General features: G+C 34.4%; 2 protein-coding genes across 3 annotated transcripts; both read left to right on the top strand.

The window, feature by feature from the left end:
• Positions 1–6068: 6068 nt before the first annotated feature.
• On the top strand, positions 6069–16741 carry LOC141611283 (serine/threonine-protein kinase STY46). Of its 2 annotated transcripts, none has more exons than XM_074429790.1 (16): positions 6069–6564; positions 7072–7186; positions 7939–8006; positions 8115–8240; positions 9018–9072; positions 10298–10408; positions 11262–11312; positions 12346–12521; positions 12616–12723; positions 13084–13157; positions 13444–13619; positions 14659–14754; positions 15509–15589; positions 15730–15783; positions 15957–16091; positions 16484–16741. In XM_074429790.1, exons 1-16 carry the CDS (start codon positions 6347–6349, stop codon positions 16565–16567), a joined length of 1728 nt encoding a protein of 575 aa, XP_074285891.1. In that variant the 5' UTR covers positions 6069–6346; the 3' UTR covers positions 16568–16741. The 2 variants fall into 2 exon arrangements, 1 of the variants encoding a protein (XP_074285891.1); XR_012528577.1 differs by having other exon boundaries at positions 6127–6564; positions 15730–15811; positions 15926–16091.
• Positions 16742–19109: 2368 nt separating this feature from the next.
• Positions 19110–22841, top strand: LOC141611282 (mechanosensitive ion channel protein 6-like). The gene is made up of 5 exons (XM_074429788.1): positions 19110–21136; positions 21249–21372; positions 21597–21890; positions 22095–22297; positions 22377–22841. Exons 1-5 carry the CDS (start codon positions 19191–19193, stop codon positions 22684–22686), a joined length of 2877 nt encoding a protein of 958 aa, XP_074285889.1. The 5' UTR covers positions 19110–19190; the 3' UTR covers positions 22687–22841.
• Positions 22842–24932: the final 2091 nt, after the last annotated feature.

Below are 24932 nucleotides of genomic sequence, written 5' to 3'. Positions count from 1 at the left end.
GCTACAAAACCATTATGCCATATATATATATATATATATATATACAACTAATTAGTCATGTCCAATAAGAATTCTAGACTACATATAACACTAATTATCTGATGCTAATAACGTAATTTACACTCCTTGATTCTCAAAACTCTACCCATCTATAAATTTTATCATGTGTTAAAATCTAAACTGTTAAAAATTATATTATTTATTTATTTAAGTGTTTTGTAAAACATGGACTCTCTGTAATCGCTTGAAAAAAGCTTCCTTTATTAATATAGACTAGAGTTAATGCCCGTGCGATGCACGGGCCTATTTGTAGTGCTCTGTCGTATATAATGTAGTAACAAAAAAATGTTTCACATCGCAAATATATGTGCTTTCTTTGTGTGGTGCTCTACCCATTAATTAATATTCTAATCTTGGAAAGATAACAGTACCCCCTCATGTAAAGTTTTCTAATCGCTATGTTGTAATTGCCGGAAAAAATAGTTGTATATGAAAACAACGATGAAAACTGAAATAAGTTATTACACTTTTCGTGATATAATTAAAGGAATTAGTAATATGCCTTTTCAAATTAATTTTTAGCTCATTTGTTGTAATTAGTTTGCACTAAGCTATTTTCCTCCCTTTTAAAAAAACAAAAATATATTTGACCTACATGGAATTTAATTTATGCTCAAGATTGTAGATATTTTTGTTTGGTCTTAGTAAAATAAAATACTATTTTTGTAAAAAAATAAAATACGTCTGACAAATACTTCGTTTATCAAAATGCACTGTGAGATTATAGCATAGCTGAAGTAGTTGTGTTTGTTTTGTCTTAGTGAAACTACCCCTATATATTTGCAAAAACCGTGAAATCAGCATGCAGGATAATTCTCTCTTGTTTGGTCTAAGAGTATTTGTCAACTCGGATTCAACTATGGTGTGCTATAATACCACTATAATACAATCTACACCAACTTGTAAAATACTTTAATTTTGATTGATTCCGATCTAAAAAGGTTATTTGATCACATAATGAATTCTTTGTTTTAAAACCCAAATTCTTTTTAACTTTTATATATGGAACCACTTAGAGGAAGTATTTGATTTATATTAAGAATATAATAATACGAATTATACTCCCAAATATCAGTAAAATATCTTCATTGATTTATAATGGTATCGAAGATGTCTTAGTATAGTCTATCTTGGTTAAGACGGTGGCATTGTGGACAATATATCCCAAGTTCGAATTCCCTCTCCCCTTTATTATAACTAGTATAGATCCCGCGCTAATGCGCGGTTTTCTAGATAAACATATTAGATAAACTAACAATTAGTAATAGTATTAACTTCAATTGAAATTTAATTATAAAATTTACTATTAATAATGTTTAGTATTAAGAGGTAGAAAACATAAGGTTCAACACTTTTAATACTTGTCGCTTTTTATCTAAAAATAACATTTTATGTAATTTTCTTTCATAATAAATCTATATATATTTAAATTCCGTCTATCAAAATTTTATACTTTTGATGGAATTCAGGTCAAAATTTGTGAAGTTGGACTCTCAAAAAGAGAATGTAACATTTGGTTTGAAACTTTGAATGAGGGGGAGTAAATGAAATTAAACAGAATGGCCCAATTGTAGATATTATATAATGAAGCCCAATTATAGCCTAACTTTCATTTAGGCGGGAAAATATTGGAGATCTCTTATTCTTTTAGTATAAGGGGGATGCGATTAAGTGCGCGCTTCGCTGAACCAAAAAAAATCTATAATGTTTGTTTATATATTAGTAGTGAATAAGGAATCGTATTATTAGTTATCTAATATAGTAGTTATTGTATGAGACGGTCTCACATTGTCCGATCTCATTGTGTAAAACAAAACTCATTATTATTAGCCTTAAATGAATAGTTTTTTAAACAAAAACGGGCCGTTTCATAGTGTGAGACCGTCTTACCCTATAATTGCGTATCATGTGTGAGTCAAAAGTAAATATAAATATACCCAATATTAATAAGCCAGATTTTTATCAATTACTGTATTAATTACCATGCCCAAAACAGTTATAATTATATTTATTACTGTATATAGTAATAGATTTTCCTTAGATTAATGTTTTACTAATAATACGCTACATATAATACACAAAGAGTAATCATATACACCTTACAACTCTAAGATGCATCATCATGGAATTTCTCATGATAATCTTTACATACGAACTACATTCTATGTAACTGAAAAAACCTTTTTATACAAAATAAGTGTACTGAGAGTTCGGAGACGACAATAGTTAGATACAAAGCTCCGTATAAATTAATTTACATATGACTTATGAGTTAGTTCCTCCCATATAAAATCACCTTTTGACACCTTTCAGAGTGAAGTTATTCATACCTATCTTTCACACGAAGATAATCATGAAATATGCATTTAAGTAATATTATTTAAAGAAAATTAAAATTTATATAAAATAGTACCAAAAAAAAGTGTTTCATATTCAACATCCAAATATAATGACTTATCAGAGTGAAAAGGTAATTCATTCAACCTTCAATTCACTATCGGACTAAGAATGCATCTAAAAATCCAATTCAATAAGATTTAAAGTGAGAGTAAACGGATGTGTCTAGAAGCCAAAGGTTGGATTCGTAGCTTGATGATATATGGAGGAAAGCTTACCCGGGAGTTCGTTGTGAACAATTGCCATGCATACTCGACACTCGGCAGCCATGATATCTGTCATAAATTAAAACAATAAAACTTCTTAGATGAGATAAAAAAAATATTAATTTAGTATATAAAGACTAATGCCGTAAACATGTTATGAGAACCTCTTAAAAAAAAAACTGAAAAAGCTACATACAACAATACGAAAAAGCAAGCATTAGGAGAATAGAAAGAAAACAACAAAATAAGACACGAGTATTCAAATATTTACGGTGAAAGCTACGGTGTACAACAAAAGAAACATATACTTATCATAATAACTGGTTATCACCTCCATTACGTTTAAACTTGGTAGATGTATATTGGATATAGATTGTGCATACTACATGGTACCTATAAAACAAATCAAATGGTACGCAATTAGAAAGACGGAAATAATAAGAAAAAAAACATGCATGCTCATAATGGTTTTCGTAAACGATGAGGCCATACGGAATTATATATACATCAATACATGTTTAGGTAGTTGTGTTTTCTTACTGTTGTTAGAGCATCCACAATGGTAAGTAGTTCTTCTTCTTCTTAAACTTACCTTTGCCACATAAAATTTTATTTCTACAACATTTTTGCGCTTTAAACTACTACAATTGTAAAGTTTCTACTTAAGTATTGTGGCTTAGATGGGCCCATATGTCACCTTTCATATCACCCATTTATTTATTAAAAATTCTATTTCCACATGTATTATTTTAGTAGGTAGATTTTTTTTGTAGGACCATTTAAGCTACTAGCTCCATGGAGCTAGTAGCTCAATTTAAGCTAGTTCAATGGAAGTGCTCCAATGGTCAAGCAAGTAGCTTGAAATTTTTTTTATTTGCAAGCAAGTCCTTTTGGGAAACCATTGGAGATGCTCTTATTGCTATAAAATTCTAGTTTGTGAATAATTCAATTACATGTACACATATTAGTAATTAACACCAACACCATGTCGTACGTAATAAGTAAGAGGATGATCTTTAAATTATATCTTAATCTTAATTAAAGTAATTAATTTTATTTTAGGCAGTTCGTGAAAATTGGACTCTCTGTAATCGCTCGAAAAAAGCTTCCTTTAATAATATAGATAGATAGATATAAAAATTATAATCTTTTTTTAACTAAATTATAATCGTTTAATTAAAATAAAACAAAAGTAGTATAAATCTAAAAATTCATGTAAGAAAAACCTATAAATTGATATTATTAGTTTCGTATGAAAACAAACTTACCACATACTTAATTCGTATAAAAAAATTTATGAACTGATATTATTAATTTCATGACAATAAAATTCTTTAAAACTATTTGAGAAATTTTATAAATTGAAATCATTACTTTTGTGGTAATTTTTTATTTATTAAAATACACATTTTATGACTTTACTCAATTCTCTTGATTAGTATTACATTTCAATTTTTTATCCTTACTAAAATATAAAAAATTAATAATATGTCAATTCTAAATTTATAAATAATAAATCCTCTATTTACTAAATGAATATGGGAAACTACCACTTTTCCCGCCTAAAAGATATTTCCTAGAATAGTGTGTGGTATTTTTAACATATACTATAGATGTGGACATGATAAGTTATAAATGGACATAATCTTTTGTATTTAAATATTTAAATTATTTAATATTTCACATTCTACATAAATTTATCTGCGATCTTTTTAAGATAATGAAATTTTGTTTTTAAAGAATTTAATGCTAAAAATTTATTGACTTTTTATGACAAGAAGTTGCGGCTACAAAATATGGTATTAGTCTATTTGTAAATTAATATCATTAATTTCTCGGTAAAAAAAAAAAAAACATTTTATTACTTCTTACGATCTAAATTTTTATTTATTTCTCAAATTAAAATACATTAAGGAGAAACATGAAAAATAAGTGAATTGTCAATTTAAATTTTATAAATAATACGTACATTAGAAGGAAAACTCTATAACTACCATGCACGGGGCCTATATTAATAATTCTATAAATACCGCGCATTCATTACGCGGGATCTAAACTAATTATTAACTAAATGATCTAGAAATACCGCGCATGCATGCGCAGAATCTATACTAGTAAAAATATGAATTATATACGAGGCTCTCTTCGGCTCTGTTTAGCATGCCTTTTCAGGTAGGTGTTTTGACCAAAGTAATTTTTTTCTCAAAAATTTCAGGTAACTTTTTTTTTTGACAGTGTTTAGCAAGTAGCTTATTTGCCCAAATAAGTTACCTGAAATAAAATGTTACCTATGGCAGTATTTTAGATTCATGTACTTGATTCTATGTTACATTACCTTTTTACCCCTTTAATTTACTCCCTCCTATTCAACATTTTCTTTCCTATTTCTTTAAATGGATTATTCAGATTTTCTTCCTTATTTCCTTTTTTGGATTGATTTGTATGGTAAAATTAATCACAATAACAAGTGACAACAACACTCATCAATCATGACCTAAAATAATCAAATCTATCCTCATTTGTCATAAGAAAAAAAAAAACCCTACAATAATTTAGAGTATATTAATATTAAACTTTCTTCGGCACTCTTGATTGTTTATCATACTTATAAAACCTCCCACCCATGAGTCCCATCATCATAATTAGAATACTCAATTAAGCAAAGAATATATCGCACACTTTCACACTAAAGGAAACGTGTCTACCGAAGATGTGTTAGCCTAGTGGTTAAGACGGAGGTACTGTGGACAATAGATTCCAGGTTCAAATCCCCCCTCCCCACTATTATAATGCGATTAAGTGCGCGTTTCGATTGACAAAAAAAAAAAAAAAACTAAAGGATCTTTGGAGTAATATTCTAATCTAATCAAGTCACTAAATTATTTACTTTTAGGGCGGCAAACAATTAGAAAGCTAACTAGAGGAACAACTCTTAAGAATATAACCTTAGAAATAAATGTAAAAACTAATATTTACCATAATTAATGAAATAATCTTTTAAATCTTTCTCTAATTAGCTTTTTATCACGATGATCCCGTTTAGCAAACAGTAGAAACAGATTCATGATAACGGATAGCGTTAGCAGAATTCGGTTAGCAGATTTTAGTAGCAGGTTTGACTGTCAAACAAATTAGTAGAATTAGAAAAGAGTGTTATGTAATTAACAGATTTTATGATAATTAGAATGGTTTCATGAATAAATTGAATTTGCTAATGCTATATGCTGCTAATAGTAGCATTTCGAAAACAGTAGATTTCGACCAATATGCTACCAGAATACGCCGTTTACCAAACACATGAAAATAGTAGATTAAGTTAAATTGAATAATAATTTATTGAAAGACAATCTATCACATGAATTTGTAATTATTTATCATATCATAAATTGACCAAATTGACCTTCCTAGTTCCGCCCTCTCTCCTCTTAATTAAGTTAAATTAAATCAACTTTAATGATAAACCCACGTCGACTCCATCGCATAATGCATATCACAATTACCCCCACCAAAATCAAATCAAATCAAATTAACACACAATTTCCCTAAAATCATAACTTTCCTCTTTTTTTTAATTTTCTCCTTTTTTTAATAATTAAATTATTGTTTATTGTTTATATAATATTAAATTATTTTCACCTTCATATTTTCCCGTGAATATAAAAGCTGAAAAAGTGAAACAGAAAATGGTTATGGAAGATAACGAAAGCAGCTGCAACAGCACGGCGGCGGCAACGGCGGAAACTCCGCCTTATACGGCGGCGCAAACCTCGAGACAGTTACGGCAAAAATTAGAGGTGTATAATCAAGTGTTACGACGGTTAAAAGAATCGAATGTTCCAGAAGCTCTTCTTCCTGGCTTCGACGATCAACTTTGGTCTCATTTTCACCGTCTTCCTGCTCGGTACAATTATATTTTAACCTAATGCGGAATTACTCCGTTATTTTATACTCTTTCCGTCTCTGAAATACCTTTTATATATTTTCATTATTTTCCTGTTTTGATAATACCGCTAGACCCGTGAACCTAGGGGTCTAGACTTTAGCGGTTAAAACTTAGGTGAAAATCTCGGGTCTCAGGTTCGAGTCTTTCAAGAGTAATCGTATTAAGATTATTTATTGACTGGATTTCGAGTGGTTAACCTAGTATACGTGGTTAGCAGTCACGTACTGCGCACTTGGTAAAAGATCGTTGTAGAAAAAAGAAAAAAATTTATGTTTTCGGTGTTTTTTGCCTTTCGGAGTTCAAATCTTATGACTGTCTTAGTAATGACTAACTCTCTGTTATCCTGAAACAAGATTATGTATTTAAACTGTATGCTGTCTATATTTTAGAATGTATTTCTGAGACGATAGCGGTAATAATGATAATGATAATGATGATGATGACGAGTTTAGTGAAAAATTGAAGGTATGCATTGGATGTGAATGTGGAGAGAGCAGAAGATGTATTATTGCATAGAAGATTGTTGCATCTTGCACATGATCCTGTTAATAGACCTGCCTTTGACGTCCGCTTAGTTCAGGTTTACTTCGTTTGCTTATGTATTTTAATTGCATTTTGCTGTTTTTTAGGTGTTGTCGCAGAATTTCCGTTTACTGTTTATCTGAATGCAGAACTTCTGTACATTACAGATAGCAGTATGCATCAAAATAACTGTGTATATTGTTTTGATTGTGATGGATGTTATATAAATTTTACTCGGTATGTGGTGATTTGACGCGTCTTGTTGAATCAAGAGTCAGTATCAGTTACCGGTTCTTCCTGCTCTTGGGATGACCTAGCTGAGCTGAGGCCAAACTGGTAACTCATACAACCTCTACATGCTATTACCCAACCTGAGCTGAAACTGATTGAGATGACCAGTTATTAGAGCGGGCGGCCTTCTAATCTTAACTTAATTACGAAAATGAATTTCATTCTAGCTGAAAAGTAACATTATTGCTATGAATTTGGAAATACGTGATAAAATGTCTACTGCTATTAACTTGACGTGATGGTAATGATCTAAACCAAGCCTGACCCGATTTTCCACGCAAAGACGGCCTGAACTGAACATATTGACATGACAATCTCGAATCCAATATGTCATGTTCTGTTAAAAGCGATCTGAAGTCCACGTGATTGCTGCCTGTAGGCGGAAATCGAAAATAGATTGCTGATTTTGAGCAATTAATCAAGTGGTGGCCTCATATACATACCTGCATTTTTGTACAAGTTTTGGTTTTATTAGCTTCTGAGTTCTTGTTGATATGTGTATGGAATTGATTTGATTAGGTTCTTCCGTCTGCTGATGCAACCTCAGATGATAAGGCGAAGGAATCTTCTCCATTGGCCCGAAAAAGGTGTGCATTGTTAGAATTGTGATACTGATAAGCTTTAATGTATCATTCTCTATTCTAAGTCTTAATGCCTTGTTGATCAACTGCCTCTTCCATATGATGTGTTTATAGTCACCCACCACCCGCATTTGGTTCATCCCCGAACCTGGAAGCCCTTGCCCTTGAAGGAAACCAACTACATTATGATGATGATGATGAGGATGATAATGAAGCAAATGCTAGTTCAAGGCTTTTGCGGTAATTGCATCATCGTACATTTACTTTTTGTCTTCTGCAATGATGTGAACATATTAATCTGTTGCATTTTTCTGTGAATTTTTTTACTCAAAAAGCAATATTATATTAACAACCAATATTTATTTTATGGCAGAAAGTATATTTGATTGCATCTTTATTAACTAGGTCCTGTACCAAAGTTGGCAGGTGTGAGTGGTAAGGGCTCTCATCTCTTAAACAAGTGGTTAGGGGTTCGATTCCTAACTCTTGCGAATGAAAAAAGCCAAACTTGGGAGGGGTCAACCCATTAAATTGCCTTTAGTACCCCGGAGGAGATTGCCCCAGCCGTCGGTAGGGGATACTCCTGGTCAACACCAAAAAAAATAAATTAACTAGGTCCTGTGGCCTAATAACTATGCCTATAGGAAAGGTAACTTTTTGCGGTGTAATAACGATGTCATCCAGTGTGGGACTAAAATTACTTCAATATAACTGTTTGATCCTATACAAATGGACCATTTCTTTAATTTTCCATTCAGTTTGACGGTAAAGGATAGTTCCATAGAACAATATTTGTTCAAATGTCTTCCTTTGCGTTACTGATTTGTTGGCCTTCAATAACGGTTGTACTGAGTCTCATATGGTGCATTTCTCTTCCACTTGTTATCTGGAAGATACAATTTGTCTGTATTGCCAGTTTCTTACTTTCAGTTTCTGTTTTCATTTCAATGATGCATCCTATGAAAAGACCTACTTATGTAAGCTTACTTACAATTGCAGCTGACTGTTTATATGCAGGCCCATGCATGAGATCACCTTTTCCACAGATGACAAACCAAAACTTCTTAGTCAGGTTGGTAATAACATTTTGTGTAATAGTTATAGTTGCATGGTGGTGGAATTGTAATTGACTTACCCAGTCGAACTGCAATACCTTATAATTTGGCAAGACAGATGTGGGCTATAGTTACATTTGTTCATATATAGGGCAGAGTGCAGAGGGAATTGTGAGAGTAGTTGAATTTGAATTTGTGTTCTGTTTATTCGGTTTCCTTTCTTACTCGTTTCATTCTGTATTCTCTTCACACTTGTTTTCAATCTGTTTTCATCATTTTGTCTCTTTCTGTAACTTCTTTTCATATTGCTCTTCTTCCTCTCTATCTTTATCCATTAATTCACATTTTTCTGCATTCTTGTTTTGTATTGTTCCTCTGTGATAAAGCGCCGTGTTTTCCCCGGCACTCCTCAATGTTTCACCTCTTTTTATTTCCTTTTTTTTGTTTTCAATTTACCATTCTCCTCTGTTCCCTTGCTTTTTCACATTTCGCGCTCTCTTTTAGCAACAACTGCTTAGAGGTTTTTGTCAGCCGATCTCAGAAAACTTTGGGTCCATGTGTATGTTTTACTGTTGTGCTTGAACCCCATTGATGCAGTAGCAATGATTCAGTATAAGCTGTGAACTAGGGTGTTGTATTCTATGGTCTATGATCTTAGTAGCTATCCTTATTTTTATTTTATATGAAGTTGAGAAATACCATGGTGTTTCACCAAAAATGCCCTTTTGAGAGTTTAATGAGAAGAGGTGTCTAACATGCTTAACTTAGCACGCATAGATGGTTTTTTTTTCTGTGTGTGTCACTGGCCAGGCCTCTGGAGGTTTGTCCCTTTTTACCCAACCTCTTCCCTGTAGTCTTAGTTTGAAAATGCGCAAGGCGCACCTAGGCGCAAAGCGTAAGGCGAAGGCGCGCGCCTTTTGGACGTGAGGCGCCCTATTTTCTATAACAAATTTGTAATTTCCAAATATAGTTTTGGGCAACAATAGCCTTTTTAGGAGTTTTCAAGTTGGCTAACATGTCAAGGAGTAAAGTTAGGAATAATGAGGATAAGAAATGGTGACCGTTGTCTAAAAGATATGGAAAGTGTGTACTAGTCAGCCTTGTTAGGTGAGCCTTGTCTAAAAGGCGCACCTAAAATGCACCGAGGCGATCTGGCTAGTGCCTCATCCAAGGCGTGCCTTAGGCGCACTTTTTAAAACTAAGCCTGTAGTCAGTGCCTTAATTATATCTCTGGTTTTGCAGTTAACGTCCCTATTGGCAGAGGTAGGGCTGAATATTCAGGAAGCACATGCCTTCTCATCCACAGATGGCTACTCTCTAGATGTTTTTGTTGTTGATGGATGGCCATATGAGGTACTATTTCTTCTTTGATTACAACTGAGCGGTTCTGTGCATTCACTGTACATGATTTGAGCATTGTGATGGTGCTTAATCATCTTTTGATCCATTTCTCCGTCTCTTTTTGAAAGTTGTTCATGTCCATGTTTTTTTTACCTTTCTTGTCTCCAGTGTTGAATACATTAAATTATTTACCTTTCTCGTGTCCAGTGTTGAATACATCTTTTGAATACCTTTCCCTGTTCATGGTTTACTTTTCAATATAGAATATTTGGCTGTTCTCTGTCTGGCCAAGATTATTAATGCCAACTCTTGTTCTTGTAAGAAAACCTTCATAATTTGCATAAGGCTCCACATCTGACGAGGATCCGATATCAAAGGACATTCACAGCTTTGTCTGGGATTCTAAACATATATCTTGTGATAAATCCAAAATGCGATGGTGTTTAATGGCTTCTATTTTGGCGTGAATACTTGTCTCGTGTCATCGCCTTATAACCTATCTTATACTTCCTCCGTTCCATACGGTTGTATACATTTTCTTAAAATCCCCCTCATATAATTTGAAAAATGTATACAACCATATGTAACAGAGGAAGTATGTAATTGCGCATAAAACTCTGCCAATGTTTTTCCCGTATTATTAGAGGGTGGGTAGTAAATCTAATAGTACTAAATGTAGGCATGACCATAAGCATGTTGATAATATGTATGGGTAACCATCGTTTTTATTGGTGTTCCCGACCTCATGCTTATTATCAGGGATTTCTCGATTCAGGAATATATGGTGTTTCTGTAATAATTTAAATATGTTCTCGGTGTTTATTGGTGAGCATATTAATAACTGTGCTTCATTTTGATCTTGCAGGAAACTCAGATACTCAGATCTGCTTTAGAAAAAGAACTAAAACGAATTGAGGTACTCTGTTACTTTTGAGTTTTCTATTTTGTTGTTCAAGAAGCTGATATGCATCCTTTTTGGTAGTGCCTTCGTGGTTATATATGCATGTCTTTGCTTGAGATGCTTAAAGAGTGTCCAAGAAGAGTGTTCCTATGCAGTTACGTTCTTCTTACTATACTCGTTGAACATGTTGAACATATATTAGAGAAGTAAGAAAACATCTCTTGTTTAGTTGGTCATAACAGCTGTGGTGTGACTGATATCAACATGAATGTGCAATGGGTATATAGCAGAGGTGTGTGTTGGTGACTCCGTGAGTTTATGCTAAACACAAGTAAAAATTACAGTGCACCCTTTTGTTCTCCCCTCTGTGAACGCTCATGTGTCTTCTCAGTTTTGGTTTCCACTTTCCAATGAAGCCGACAACTCATTATTGGCTTTGGCATTGTTGGAATTTGACACTTAATTGTGTAACTTAACTGTTTAAGTTACATTAGTTTATGTTTATTACATATTAAATGTAATTAAACTAAGAGGGAGTTTTAGAGATATATACATTAATAACTAAGGAAGTTTAAAGTCATGTAAGTTATATAAATAGGCTTATGTACAATGCATTATATTGTGTAGTCTTGTGCTCTTATTGAGAGCTACAAGGTCTCACCATATGAGAGTCATTCTCTCACATCCTCCCCCACAATTATAAAAGTGTATCACTCCAATTTATATAAACGATCAATGTTGGTGACGTTTGGGTCCACGATACTTCCGCTGCCCAAATTCTAACAGGCATATAATGAAATAAAGCAAAATAATTAACAGGCTATGTGCACGTCTTATATCATGAAGTAGCGATTGGCCAATTTGATTCTCAATGCAATATTCAACATGCGTTTCTGTGTTAAATCAACATAAGTGTAAGAGTACGCACATTTGACCACCTTACCCCGCCATAGAGCAATGTTGTTGTTCATCAATGGTCTCGCTTCCCTTTAATAAAACACCCCCAAAATTTGTTCGCACCCACAATGTGCTCTATTTGGCTCCACAGAACTCATCTTGGCGCAGTCAGCAGTCATCATCTCCTATGGTTGAGCAAGAGCAAACCCCAATTGAATCTAAGTGTGACCATGTGGAGATACCGAGTGATGGTACTGATGTTTGGGAAATCGATCCAAAGCTCTTAAAATTTGAGAACAAAGTTGCTTCTGGGTCATACGGTGATCTGTAAGTCACTAATGCCTTGCATTTTAGATGACCTGGTTAATTCTTTGAATATATAATAATTATGGTGTCTTTTTGTTTTGTTATTAAAATTCAGATATAAAGGTACATACTGCAGTCAGGATGTGGCAATAAAGGTCCTCAAAGCTGAGCGTATAAATACAGATTTACAGAAGGAGTTCGCTCAGGAAGTGTTTATCATGAGGTCTGATTTCTTTCTAAGCTTCTGGATACGATTTTGTGCCTCTTACTCATATTTGTTATGCATGATGTCTCTCTTTTCTCAGTATTTTCTCCAAAACATGATGAGAGTTCCCCGGTATTAAGCTCTAAGATTATTTGGTTGGTCAGTGCTATCAACAAAAAACTAGCCGATTCGTGGAGCTCCATTATCCTGAGATGCAATCGTAACAAATACTACAACTTCAAGAATGTTCCTTAAAATTAGGAAAGCAATATTTTTTGGGCAAGCCTCCATTAATTGAAATGTGAAATGTGGTGGTCTGAACTTCTCAGATTGAATTTATAAGTATGGTATATTTAAGCCGGAAAATGTGTTTTGCAGGAAAGTTCGTCACAAGAACGTTGTTCAATTCATTGGCGCGTGTACAAAACCTCCTAGTTTGTGCATAGTCACAGGTAACTTATTTCTTCTTTTTGACTCTGATCTTTACTGCAAGGTTTATTTTAATGATTTTACTGAACTACACCGGACACTGTACAATCCTCTTTATTATGCAGTTAATATGTTATTATGGAAACAACCCTTTTTATTTTTTAAAGATGCAACTTATTCGCTGCATCCATTTTCCATTTATTTTGTGCCACTAGCTTTCAATGTAGTATGGTAGTATCACCGTTCTTCTTTCTTGGTTTCTATCTGTTATGATAATACTCTCTGCTTTTTTTCTTTGATCAACTGCAGAGTTTATGTCTGGTGGAAGTGTTTATGACTATTTGCACAAGCACAAGGGAACTTTCAAGTTACCATCTGTGTTAAAAGTAGCTATTGATATCTCCAAAGGAATGAACTATCTGCATCAGAATAATATCATTCACAGGGATTTGAAGGCTGCCAATCTTCTGATGGATGAAAATGAGGTGAGGCGTTCTAGATTCTAGTCTGGTTTTAAATGTCAGTTTCAGCAAATATAAAATTAGTGATGAACCTTTCTGTGTACGGTTGTAACTTTAAACACCTGTTTGCATGTGGTAATTAGCTTTGAAAAGCTTGAATAAGGTACCCTTTTAATCTAACATTGTGTGTCCTCGGGGTAAATGTTTTTGTACACTTAATTGTTGATGACGGATAAGATACTAGAACTTGGAAAAAGAAAAAAAAAAATTCTTTGTTTGCCTGCTGTTGGACAGTAACAACTGTTGTGGTGGAACAATGCAATGCTTCCTAACCAACTCGTGTTTTGATTTATCGTCTTGTGGTAATTTCATTTCGTTGTTTATATTTAAATAAAATAGTCACTGAGTTTTACAGGCCTATTGAGCTGTTCCTGAAACTTAGAAACACACTAGTAATGTTCTCTTCCCTAATCAGGCTCACGTGTTTACAGAAGCGACTGTCAGGAGTTTGTAGTGTAAGCTGCGTCGGGCATAAGCTTAAAGCTTTAAGCAAAAGTAACACTGGAACTTTACATTTTTGTTTGCAAGTTCCCTTGTTTTTAGTATATCTCTTACCTATGTCATGGAAAGAACGTAAAATGATTAATAGCCTGCAATGCTACACATAAAAGCCGTTTCTATAGCTATGCATTCAATTGCAAATTGCGTGCTTTGATAAAATCCCTCTCCTATTCCATTGTTTAAACCTGCCAGTTGAGAAGGCATCATTCTGATAATGAGTCGATGACGTCCAGTATGTTGAGTAATACCGCCAACACGTATGACTTTCTGAGTTTCCTCTTGAGCAAGAAGCTTTTAAATATTTTCTGCTTTTAAACTATTCCAGATTATGTATGTGCATTGGTTGATAATTTCAATTGCTATTATATGCACACTGTAAATCACTCACATTTTTTGGTTCCATGCGAACCCTTTTCATTGCTTGAAGCTATAAAATTGAGGCGGGTACTAGCCTCTGAAAACCTAAAATGTTAGTCATATGTTTTCTTAAACTGTTCTATAGGTGGTCAAGGTAGCAGATTTTGGCGTTGCAAGAGTGAAGTCTCAATCAGGTGTTATGACCGCTGAAACCGGAACATATCGTTGGATGGCTCCTGAGGTGTGCTTCGATTGTATATATGTAGATCCCAAGTTTTATGGACTTTCAATCTGTCATATCCCCTCGACCCCCCTAGTTGCCTAGTGGTGTATGCACATATATACCCTTATATATAATTGGAGTACATGTTTATGCTTGTACTCCTATCTTTCAGATATATCATCCTCCTTTCGCTTCTCTTTTAAAATGTTATGTTCGGAATCTATGTTACTTCCATGTTTACGTATGGGGTCATGCCTGTATCTGACATGATGCACAGGGATATGAGTACGGAATCTGTAGCACACTTACCAATCTGACACTTCTCCTAGGGAGAAAAAGTAGAGGAAATGACGATTATGACACACATACTGTGATTTTCTGCAATTTTAAGCCTTGCGTCTAAAAAAAACCTTTCTTCTCTTAAAAAACTAAAATCTCATATTTCTAGTAGAAATTTTTGCTTGTATTGTCAAGTCCCTGTTCACAATATGAGTGGTGACAAGAACGACACTCGGATATGTGCCAAGGTCCACCACCCCATATGACCTTACGAGTCTGAGTAATATAGATTAGAATGTCTTAAAGAAGCTGTTTATTCGAGCCAATGGAACTGTCAAACTCTTTCAATTATATTAAAAAGTATGTTGAAAATTTGATGGGGTCTTCTGCAATGTTTTAGCATGGTCACTCAATAGTCAATAGTATAATGATTTTTCATTGGGCTTCTTGTTAAGTGCCAATTTTCATCAGGGTTCCTCTGTTTTAATTGAAGGTTATTGAACATAAGCCATATGATCACAAAGCTGATGTATTTAGTTTCGCAATTGTGTTGTGGGAATTGCTATCTGGAAAGGTATGCAAAATCTTTTGGTTGTGAACTATACATTACTGTTTTTTTTTTTTTTTTTTTTTTTTTTAAAAAAAAAAATACTTTTTACGAGTATTTTATTTTATAATTCGTGTTGTTCTTCTTTCTTTGTTTTTGTGTTGCAGCTTCCATATGAGTACTTGACTCCATTACAAGCGGCTGTGGGGGTAGTACAGAAGGTAAACATTATTTTCCTTTCCATCATTTGTAATTTTTCTAGCATAAAAATTGGCATCATGGTGAGCAATGGGAGCTTTAAACCTACTGAAACAAAACCCAATTATTAGAGAAGTGTGATTCCAAATTTATTTTTGATTAAAGTTGATTGTACCTTGTTTTTGATTATGGTCAGGGCCTACGTCCTACAATTCCGAAGAACTGTCATCCCAAACTCGCAGAGTTGCTCGAGAAATGCTGGCAACAAGACCCTACATTAAGACCTAATTTCTCTGATATCATACCTATTCTTCAACAGATAGCCAAGGAGGTAAATTAACCCTTTCCCTTCTCATGTCTATATACATAGTGAATTTATATGGTCTCGCATATGAGGCCAACCCAAATCCTTATTATTCGTCATTCAGCTATATAGTAATACAAAATTTCATTTGAAACTGTCTTATGTTTACGATGACCTTTTTTCGTGATATGTGGTTCATTTAATGATAGCTATAATGACTATGTTGTAAGCTTGAGACCGTCTTACGCAAGACTAACCTCAGTCATTTCTCATGTATGTTTTTGTGTTTGACAAAATGCAACTGTCAACGTTTCGCTGAAAGACACAACTATGTTGTTGATTAGCAGATCGTCAAATTTTATGTGGGACAGTATGAAGTTTACTATCCTTTATTTTACACAAATTATTTACTGAAATAGGTTGCAAGCGTAGAAGATCGTAGCAAAGACAAACACAGCGGATTCTTCTCAGCTCTCAGACGAAACCAAACATTCAACAAGTGAACTATAATTTTTTGGACATGGAACGAGTTTACATTTTCACACCTGATTTCTAATTGTGTAGGTCATTTTGAATATGGTTTGTTTCGAGTATCCTGATTGTACAGTGTGATTTGTCAATATGGCATATTTATTGATATAGGTTGGTATTAGTTTATTACCAGCCAAGATTTCAGCAATCTTGAGACAATTAGACCATCTCCGCAATTTCGGTTTGGCCTGCATCAATGGTGAAAGAAGGGAAACTGGATGAGCATTAAACGTTGAGAAAATACCACGGCCTCGGAAACTGACTAATTACAAAGTTTACATTCATTTCTTGATAATCATAAAGTAGGTTTCGTTTTTTTTCCAGAGCTGTTTACACAACATTTTATATATTACCACGGAGAGAAATAACTCTTTCATGAGTTTTGTATAGTTGTTTACACTCTACTTTGCGGGCATTTTTGTAACTAGATTATTTATCTTCCTAGAACTTAGTTGAAATTATTTATCGCAAATTGATCCATGTGGGATTACGGATAAGTTGTATAGTCGGATTTCAAAACCCCCTCCCTCTTGGTTCCGCCACTGATCATGACCCTCCTAAATCCGATTTAGTTGAATTTTTTGCCACTTTTTTTTTTTTTTTTTTTTGGTTCAAATAAGCGCACTATGTTGTAGACAGAATCGAATCCCCAACCTAAAGGGTTAAGGTACCAAATATCGCAGTTTGAGAATTGATAGTCTGAGAGCTTCACCGGTAAATAGACATCTACATTCACGTTAAAAATTGAGTAGTACTCCGTAGTACGTACAGTATCACGTTAAAAATAGAAAAAATCACGTGATATGGCAAGCATTCTGTACCATTATTACCTAAAATTGTGTGGTCATATTTCCCGCCAAATAAATGACGCAGCATCAATTTAACAACCACCGTTAATTATTTGCCAAAACTTCACTCTCACCCGTGCCTAGGGACCTTGCAGCCTTAGTCTGTTGCCCGTGCACTTGAAGCTTAAAATATCGGGTTTTTTTTATCGTTTTTTTTTCCCGTATTTTTAACAATATATCTAAAAAATGAATTCTGGTCGAGTGATCTTGGAGGGAGGGTGTTCAGCGTGTTTAGTCTTTTTTGTTATGCAGTTATACGGGTTAGGATTGTTATTAGATTAGCAGGTATATTGTTTAAAAATGAATCAACCTGTATTTCTTAAGACTTTTTAATACTACGAGTATGTATTTGTTAAGATATTTCACTTAGCCTACTCATCTAACTCGATAAGGTTAATTGGAAATGCTTACTTGACTTACATCGTTTTTAATAGGTTTCTATTTCATAATAATTTACTTAGAAGCCTTACGTCACCACCAACAATTGCCAAAAGTTTCTTTAAGATTCGTCTTTTTTCTCCGCCTAAAATTTTAGCTTTAATTTATTTCAAACATCATCAAAAAAATATGACATTTGCTTATATTAGCTCACCCGCAAAATAAAAATCCCAAAATCTAGTGCAACATTACTCCTACAAGAAAATTTTGATTATTTATTTATCTCTACACATATCAACAATATTACAAATCCACCAAAATTTCATCCCACAAAACCCCTATATTATTTTTCAATTACCATCTCTACGGTTTCCTTGTATTAATAGTGATAATATCACATATAAATTGGTATTAATCATCTTACTAAATACAATTGACCAAGGCTTAAAAACTCTCCTTAAAACTCAAAAATAAATGTCATTAACCAACATAAAATATTCTTTATATGTAACTTATATCAAAATAAAGAGAGGTAAATGACATATTAAAACCAACTTAAAATTACTTGGTCAAACATCAAGACTCATAATTAAATTCTTAAATCACACAATTTTCCAACAATAATAAGTTACTCAAAGTCTTACAAACAATGGCCAAAAGTTTTTTCAGATTCAATGCTATTCCTTATTAATATTCTCTTCTTTTTTTTCTCGTGAAATTTGATTTATTTATTTCGAACACCATCAAATAAAACATAACATCTGCCTATATTAGCTCACCCACAAATAAACTCCCAATATCTAGTGCAACATTTTTTTTGGCACATAAGAGAAGCGAACCCGAATACTAAGTAGCTATTATACGGGAAATAGCTACCCCAAGAATGTCTTCATGCAGAATGATCCGAAGCTCCATAGGAGGATGATCTAATAGTGTGGGATTTGCACCCGCGTTTACTCCTTAATTAGCGAGCCAATCAGCCAAAAAATCTCGATTATTTATTTCTCTCTACATATATCAACAATCAACATTCTTACAAATCCACCAAATTTTCATCCTATAAAACCCTATATTCTTGTTCAATTATTCCAGTACAAAACTACTCACAAAACACTAATATTTCACCCTAATATCTATCAAATCACCATCTCCTCCATTGCTAAATATAGCTTAATAATATCAACATTCCAAGCTCATAATTCATCTTCAACCACCTGTCTACACTTTTAATTATTCAACACTTTACACCCAAAAAAAAAAAAATCAACTTAATGCCTTTCACCCTAATAATTAACTTAATCACATCAATATTAGTATTTTTAATAAATATTAAAAATAATATAATACTAAATATAAAAAAAATCTAAAAATGGATCATTCACCAAAAAAATCATTATCATTCAATAAATCATCCTCGGCCGCCTCCTCAGCCTCCTCCGGCCATAGCCGACGTCCATACATTTCTTCTTCTTCGTCCTCGTATCATAACTGTGACGATGACGTGGCTGACCACCAACCTATCCTTTCTCATCCCCACGTCCACGTCATCGATTACGGTGATGACGTGGAATTTCCGGTGACTATGGGCCCTACATCCCCTGGTGAAGTCATCGTCAAAATCGATGCACCTCATGCAAACCCTAATGAATTCTCGTTTATTCAATCGAACAACACCAACAATGGCGGACATGAGCCACAACGTGAGCATAGTATTCGACGTCAAGTATTACAAGGTCTTCCTCCGTTACCACCGGATGCATTGACTAGACAAAGCTTTGGTCGAAACCAAACCGATATTCAAAGCCCTGATTCGTCGAATATTAATAAGAGTAACGTTAATGTTGATGGGTTGAAGGAGGTACGAGTTTCGTTCCAAGAATCGTTTAATTCCGAGCATGGGAGAAGAGGGTCATCGATTTATAGCACGGTCGAGGAAGATGACTCTGGATCGGACTCACCTTGTTCGAGTAATAATGGAGACGATGAGGAGGGACGTGGAATTCGCAATAGAAAAAGTTCGACAAAGAAAAAAGAGAACGATAATGGTATTAATAACAATAATGTTAGTAGTAGTAGTGGTGGCGAGGTTATAAGGTGTACGTCTAGTACATCGTCTAGGCGAATGGCTAGTATGACCAAGACACGGTCAAGGCTCATTGACCCTCCATCGACTCCATTAGAGCAACGATCAGGGTTGATTCCTAAGTCGGGGCCTATGAATATGAGGTCGGGCTTGATTGGGAAGTCGACTGGTATAGATGATGACGAGGAGGATCCTTTCTTCGGCGATGACCTCCCTGAGGAGTTCAAGAAAGGGAACGTGAGCGTACTGCTGGTGGTGGAATGGTTGATTTTATTGTTACTCGTAGGTACGTTGATCTGTAGCCTTGTTATCCCAGAATGGAGGAAGATATCGGTATGGGATATGAGTTTGTGGAAATGGCAAGTTTTGGTAATTGTTTTGATTTGTGGGAGGTTGGTTTCGGGTTGGGGGATTAGGATTATTGTCTTCTTCATTGAGAGGAATTTTTTGCTTAGAAAGCGAGTTTTATACTTCGTTTATGGTTTGAAGAAGGCGGTTCAGAACGTGATTTGGTTAGGACTCGTTTTGTTAACTTGGGGATTTTTGTTTGATAAGAAGGTTGAGAAGCAAGCTAAGAGTAGGCCTCTTAAGATTGTGACTCAATTTTTGTTAATTTGTGAAATCGGAGCGTTTATATGGTTGGTTAAGACATTGTTAGTCAAGGTTTGTGCATCGTTTTTCCATGTCAACGCGTTCTTTGATAGAATTCAAGAGTCGTTGTTCAATCAATTTGTCATTGAGACGTTATCAGGACCGCCTGTGTTCGATCTCCAATCACCCCAAGAGGAGGACATGAGAACAATGAATGAAGTTCAAAAGATAGTTCAAACAACTGGGATTAATGTGCCTCCTGATCTTCGAGCTAGTGTTTTGTCCCACAATAGCGGGACAAACGTTCAAGCTAGCCAGGGTGAGAGAATGACAATGTCTGTCCCACGGAAAAGTTCCATGGGACAGAGTACTATTATGTCCGGGCCTATGCCTAGGACGAGACCAGATGAAGGAATCACAATTGAAAATTTGAGTAAGTTGAATCAAAAGAATGTGTCGGCTTGGAATATGAAGCGGTTGATGAAAATTGTTAGACACGGGTTCTTGACCACGTTGGACGAGCAAATAGTCGATGCAACTAATAATCAAGAAGACGAGACTTCGACACAGATTAGGAGTGAAGTTGAAGCTAAGGCTGCTGCCAAGAAAATTTTTCGTAATGTTGCAAGGCCGAGAGCTAAGTAAGTTCATTTAATTTCTCGTGTTGTTGAGTTGGTAAATTCTTCGTATATATGTTTTTGTTTTGAATTTTACGTCACTAACGTCGAGTATTGGCTATAAAACCAATGATAGGTACATTTGTCTGTCGGACCTTATGCGATTTATGCGAGAAGACGAGGCAGTAAAGACGATGAGTCTCTTTGAAGGAGCTGCCGAAACAGAGAGGATCAGCAAATCAGCCCTCAAGAATTGGGTGGTAATGTACCTTTGATCTCTCTGTTTAAAATTAGGAGTAAGTTTTCTGAGAGACGGTCTCTCAATAAGTTTCAAGAAAAGCAGATAAATGGGTACGAAAAATTGGTCTCTCAATAACTTAGTGAGAGACTGTTTCTCCCAAGTTTTGGTGTAAAATCAGAGTAAATCAGTCTCGTAATAATAAATTTATTTTGAAACCGTCTAATTTAGGAATATGTGCTCTAGGTTAATGCATTTCGAGAGAGAAGAGCCATCGCCTTGACTCTAAGTGACACGAAGACAGCCGTTAATAAGCTTCACAAGGTCGTGGACGTTATCGTATTTATCATCATTCTTTTGATCGGCATTACTCTCCTAGATATCATAACCTACAAGAACATCATATTCTTAAGCTCACAAATTGTCCTCGTCGCCTTTATCTTCGGAAACACTCTGAAGAATGCGTTCGAGTCCATAATTTTCTTATTCGTCATTCATCCATTTGACGTTGGTGATCGTTGTGAGATCGATGGAGTTCAGGTACAACTACTCTAACAACGCTATAATCCTGAATTTAATTAAATGATATATAAAACACAGGGGACCCACATGCAGCCAATTTTCTGAAACTCATCGGCCAATAGGAAGCAAAAAAATACTTGACTTTTATACTATGTAGATTTGAATTGAATGCCTGTTTTTCGTACATTGAATGATTATAACTTCACTATTTTGTTGTTTCAGATGGTTGTCGAGGAGATGAACATATTAACAACCGTGTTTTTGAGATTTGACAACACGAAAATTTTCTTTCCTAACTACATTCTCCTAACGAAACCTATCAGCAACTATTATCGTAGTCCTGATATGGGAGACGGGATCGAGTTTCTTTTCCACATTGCGACTCCTCCTGAAAAAATCGCGCTTATGCGACAAAGAATCACAAGGTAAATAAACGCCTCTCATTCGCGTATAGGCCAATTTTACTCGAAATTTGATTGACCGTGGTTTATTTCAACTGTGCAGTTACATTGTGAACAAGAAGGAACATTGGTATCCAGAACCGATGATAATTGTGAAGGACGCGGAAAATTTGCATACGTTTAAAATAGCGGTATGGCTCCAACACAGGATGAATCATCAGGACATCGGTGAGAAATGGGTAAGACGAGGGATATTAATAGAAGAATGTATCAAGATCTTTAGGGAGCTTGATCTCGAGTATCGTATTTATCCTGTTAATGTTAATGTAAACGCAATGCCTCCTCTTACTCACGCGAATCAACCTTGGCCAAATCGGACTAATGTTCCGTCTGCTGAAGTAGTTCATTCATGAACAACTACAATTGATTTTGTCCAACAGTCCGAAAACTTGCTTTTTTCGGTTCACTGTTATGTACATACTCTGTATCAAATTGTATAGATGGTCTTAGATCGTACATTTCGGTGTTTTTGATCAACTACTTCCGTTAACCTGTTTTTGCCATTGCTAATCATCGTCATAGATCACATTTCGCAGTTTTGCGTATTCACACGATTTTTAAGACTGAAATCATCACATAACAAGTGTCAGAGTACATTTCAAAGTGACGTTATCATTATCCTAAAAATAGTAGATAACGCTATGAACCCAAAATTTGTATACATCTCCATGTTACATAAACATTTTATCTACATTCTCTCAACTATAGGAGTATTACAAACTTGATAATCAATTTTAAGGGCGTAATACACTAATACTGTCAGGGTATATTTCAGAGTAACATTATCATTGTCAGGTAAATAAAAGGTAACGATATGAATCCAAAATTTGTATGCACCTAAAAAACAAAGTGTTCTTCAGGAATGCTTTGCAAAACAGGTGACCAAGAATCTCCACATTTTCTTCTACTACTCCTTGTTGTTTGTTTTACTCTTTGTTGTCTTACAACCATTAAATCTTGTATTCTTTTTTCTAATATTAAAGATGATCTTTCACCGGTAAATGCCTTAATTATTTCCAAATTACTTTTCTTACCTTCTTTTATTGCTCCTAATATTTCCTCTAAATCTTGTTTCCTCACCACCAATTTTACCCTTCTTGTTCTTCTTCCTTCATTTCCGTCTACATTGTTGTCGACTCGCGCCATTTATTCAAATTTAAGTATATAAGTCGATTTTTTTCGTGTTAAATCAATTTTTGTTTGTTTTTGGACTTAATATCTCTATTTGTGTTTGTGTTTTGTAGTACATAAAATGGCTAGAATTTTTCATATATATAGTAGTGGCAAAAAAATTATATATAGTAAAATAATACTCCTACTAACTAGTAGCTTAAACTATACTCTAACTAACTAATAAAAAAAAAAAAAATCGACCCACCATTTATTTAATAAGTAGATTATAAATTTAGCAATTGGTAGCACACAATTGTTGGACGATAGAGTGAAATACCAAGAATACCCTTTGTTTCATGCTAAGGTGATTTAGAAGGTAATAAAGTCAACAAGGGTAAATTCGTCAATATAATTTATGAATTGGATGAATTATAAGTTTTGATATATGGTAGCAGGTACGTATTGCGAAATGGCACCAAACTTCCACATGCGAAACCCCGTTTATTCCGCTGGAAAATTATAAAATGAGTTTATATTTTGGTGGTACGTATATGACCCGCGTATATTACTGTACAATTTGAGAATGTTATGCTAATAAACTTTATCATTGAATCCACTAAGTTAAATAAATAAACTATATATAATACATGATACATATACACTTGTATTTGTTATTTGTTATACGAAGTAATTAAAAAGAAATAAATTATATACGTACATTATACATCTCATTATTTGCATTACTACAATTGCAAGTCCATGTTGCTCGAACTCTTCAATATTATCTCGCAAACCTGCTTAAAACATTTAACAATTTCATTTAAAGCAAAAACATGAAATTTTTTCCATATAAGCGGAATTTGACACTTGGATATTGCACCCATTTGCTTACTTCTAACAGATTCATGATGTAAGTTATTATGTAATTCTTGCGATTGACCCCTCAAAGCATGCACTGACATGAATTGCGAGGTCCTGGGTTCGACTCCCTGCTTGGGCGGTATGCGGTTATTGCACGGGGACCTTCGGGATCTGTTAAAAGAGAGTTCGTGTCGACTTACCGTGCTGTCGCGTATCTCTCGGGGTTTGGTCTCTCATAGGTGTATCGCCATAGGCTGCTAATGAGAGATGTTCCTCGTTACCAAAAAAATTGTAGGAATATACGAAGCATCATCATAGCATCACACTTATGTCACCCAAGATTTGTCATTTGTTAACTAAGAAGTATAGAGGAAGGAATATAAATATCTATACGGGAGCATGCTATTATGGGGATTTTGCGTAATGTTTTTCATCTTTATGTGCGTATGGGATTAATTGTGCAATTCATCATCGGATTAAAAGTAGGATGATGTTCGCCAACATGCGCAACTAGAAGGCTAGAACATGCGCAACTAGAAGGCTAGAGTCCACTGGATTTATCGTATCCTGGAACTCATATCATAGTTACATTTAATATTGACTATTGAGCAAGCGGAAACTCATT

Source organism: Silene latifolia, chromosome 11 (assembly GCF_048544455.1).
Source record: "Silene latifolia isolate original U9 population chromosome 11, ASM4854445v1, whole genome shotgun sequence".
Lineage (NCBI taxonomy): Eukaryota > Viridiplantae > Streptophyta > Magnoliopsida > Caryophyllales > Caryophyllaceae > Silene > Silene latifolia.
The sequence above is the reverse complement of the archived record's forward strand: the minus strand, read 5'-3'. Positions and strand labels throughout refer to the sequence as shown.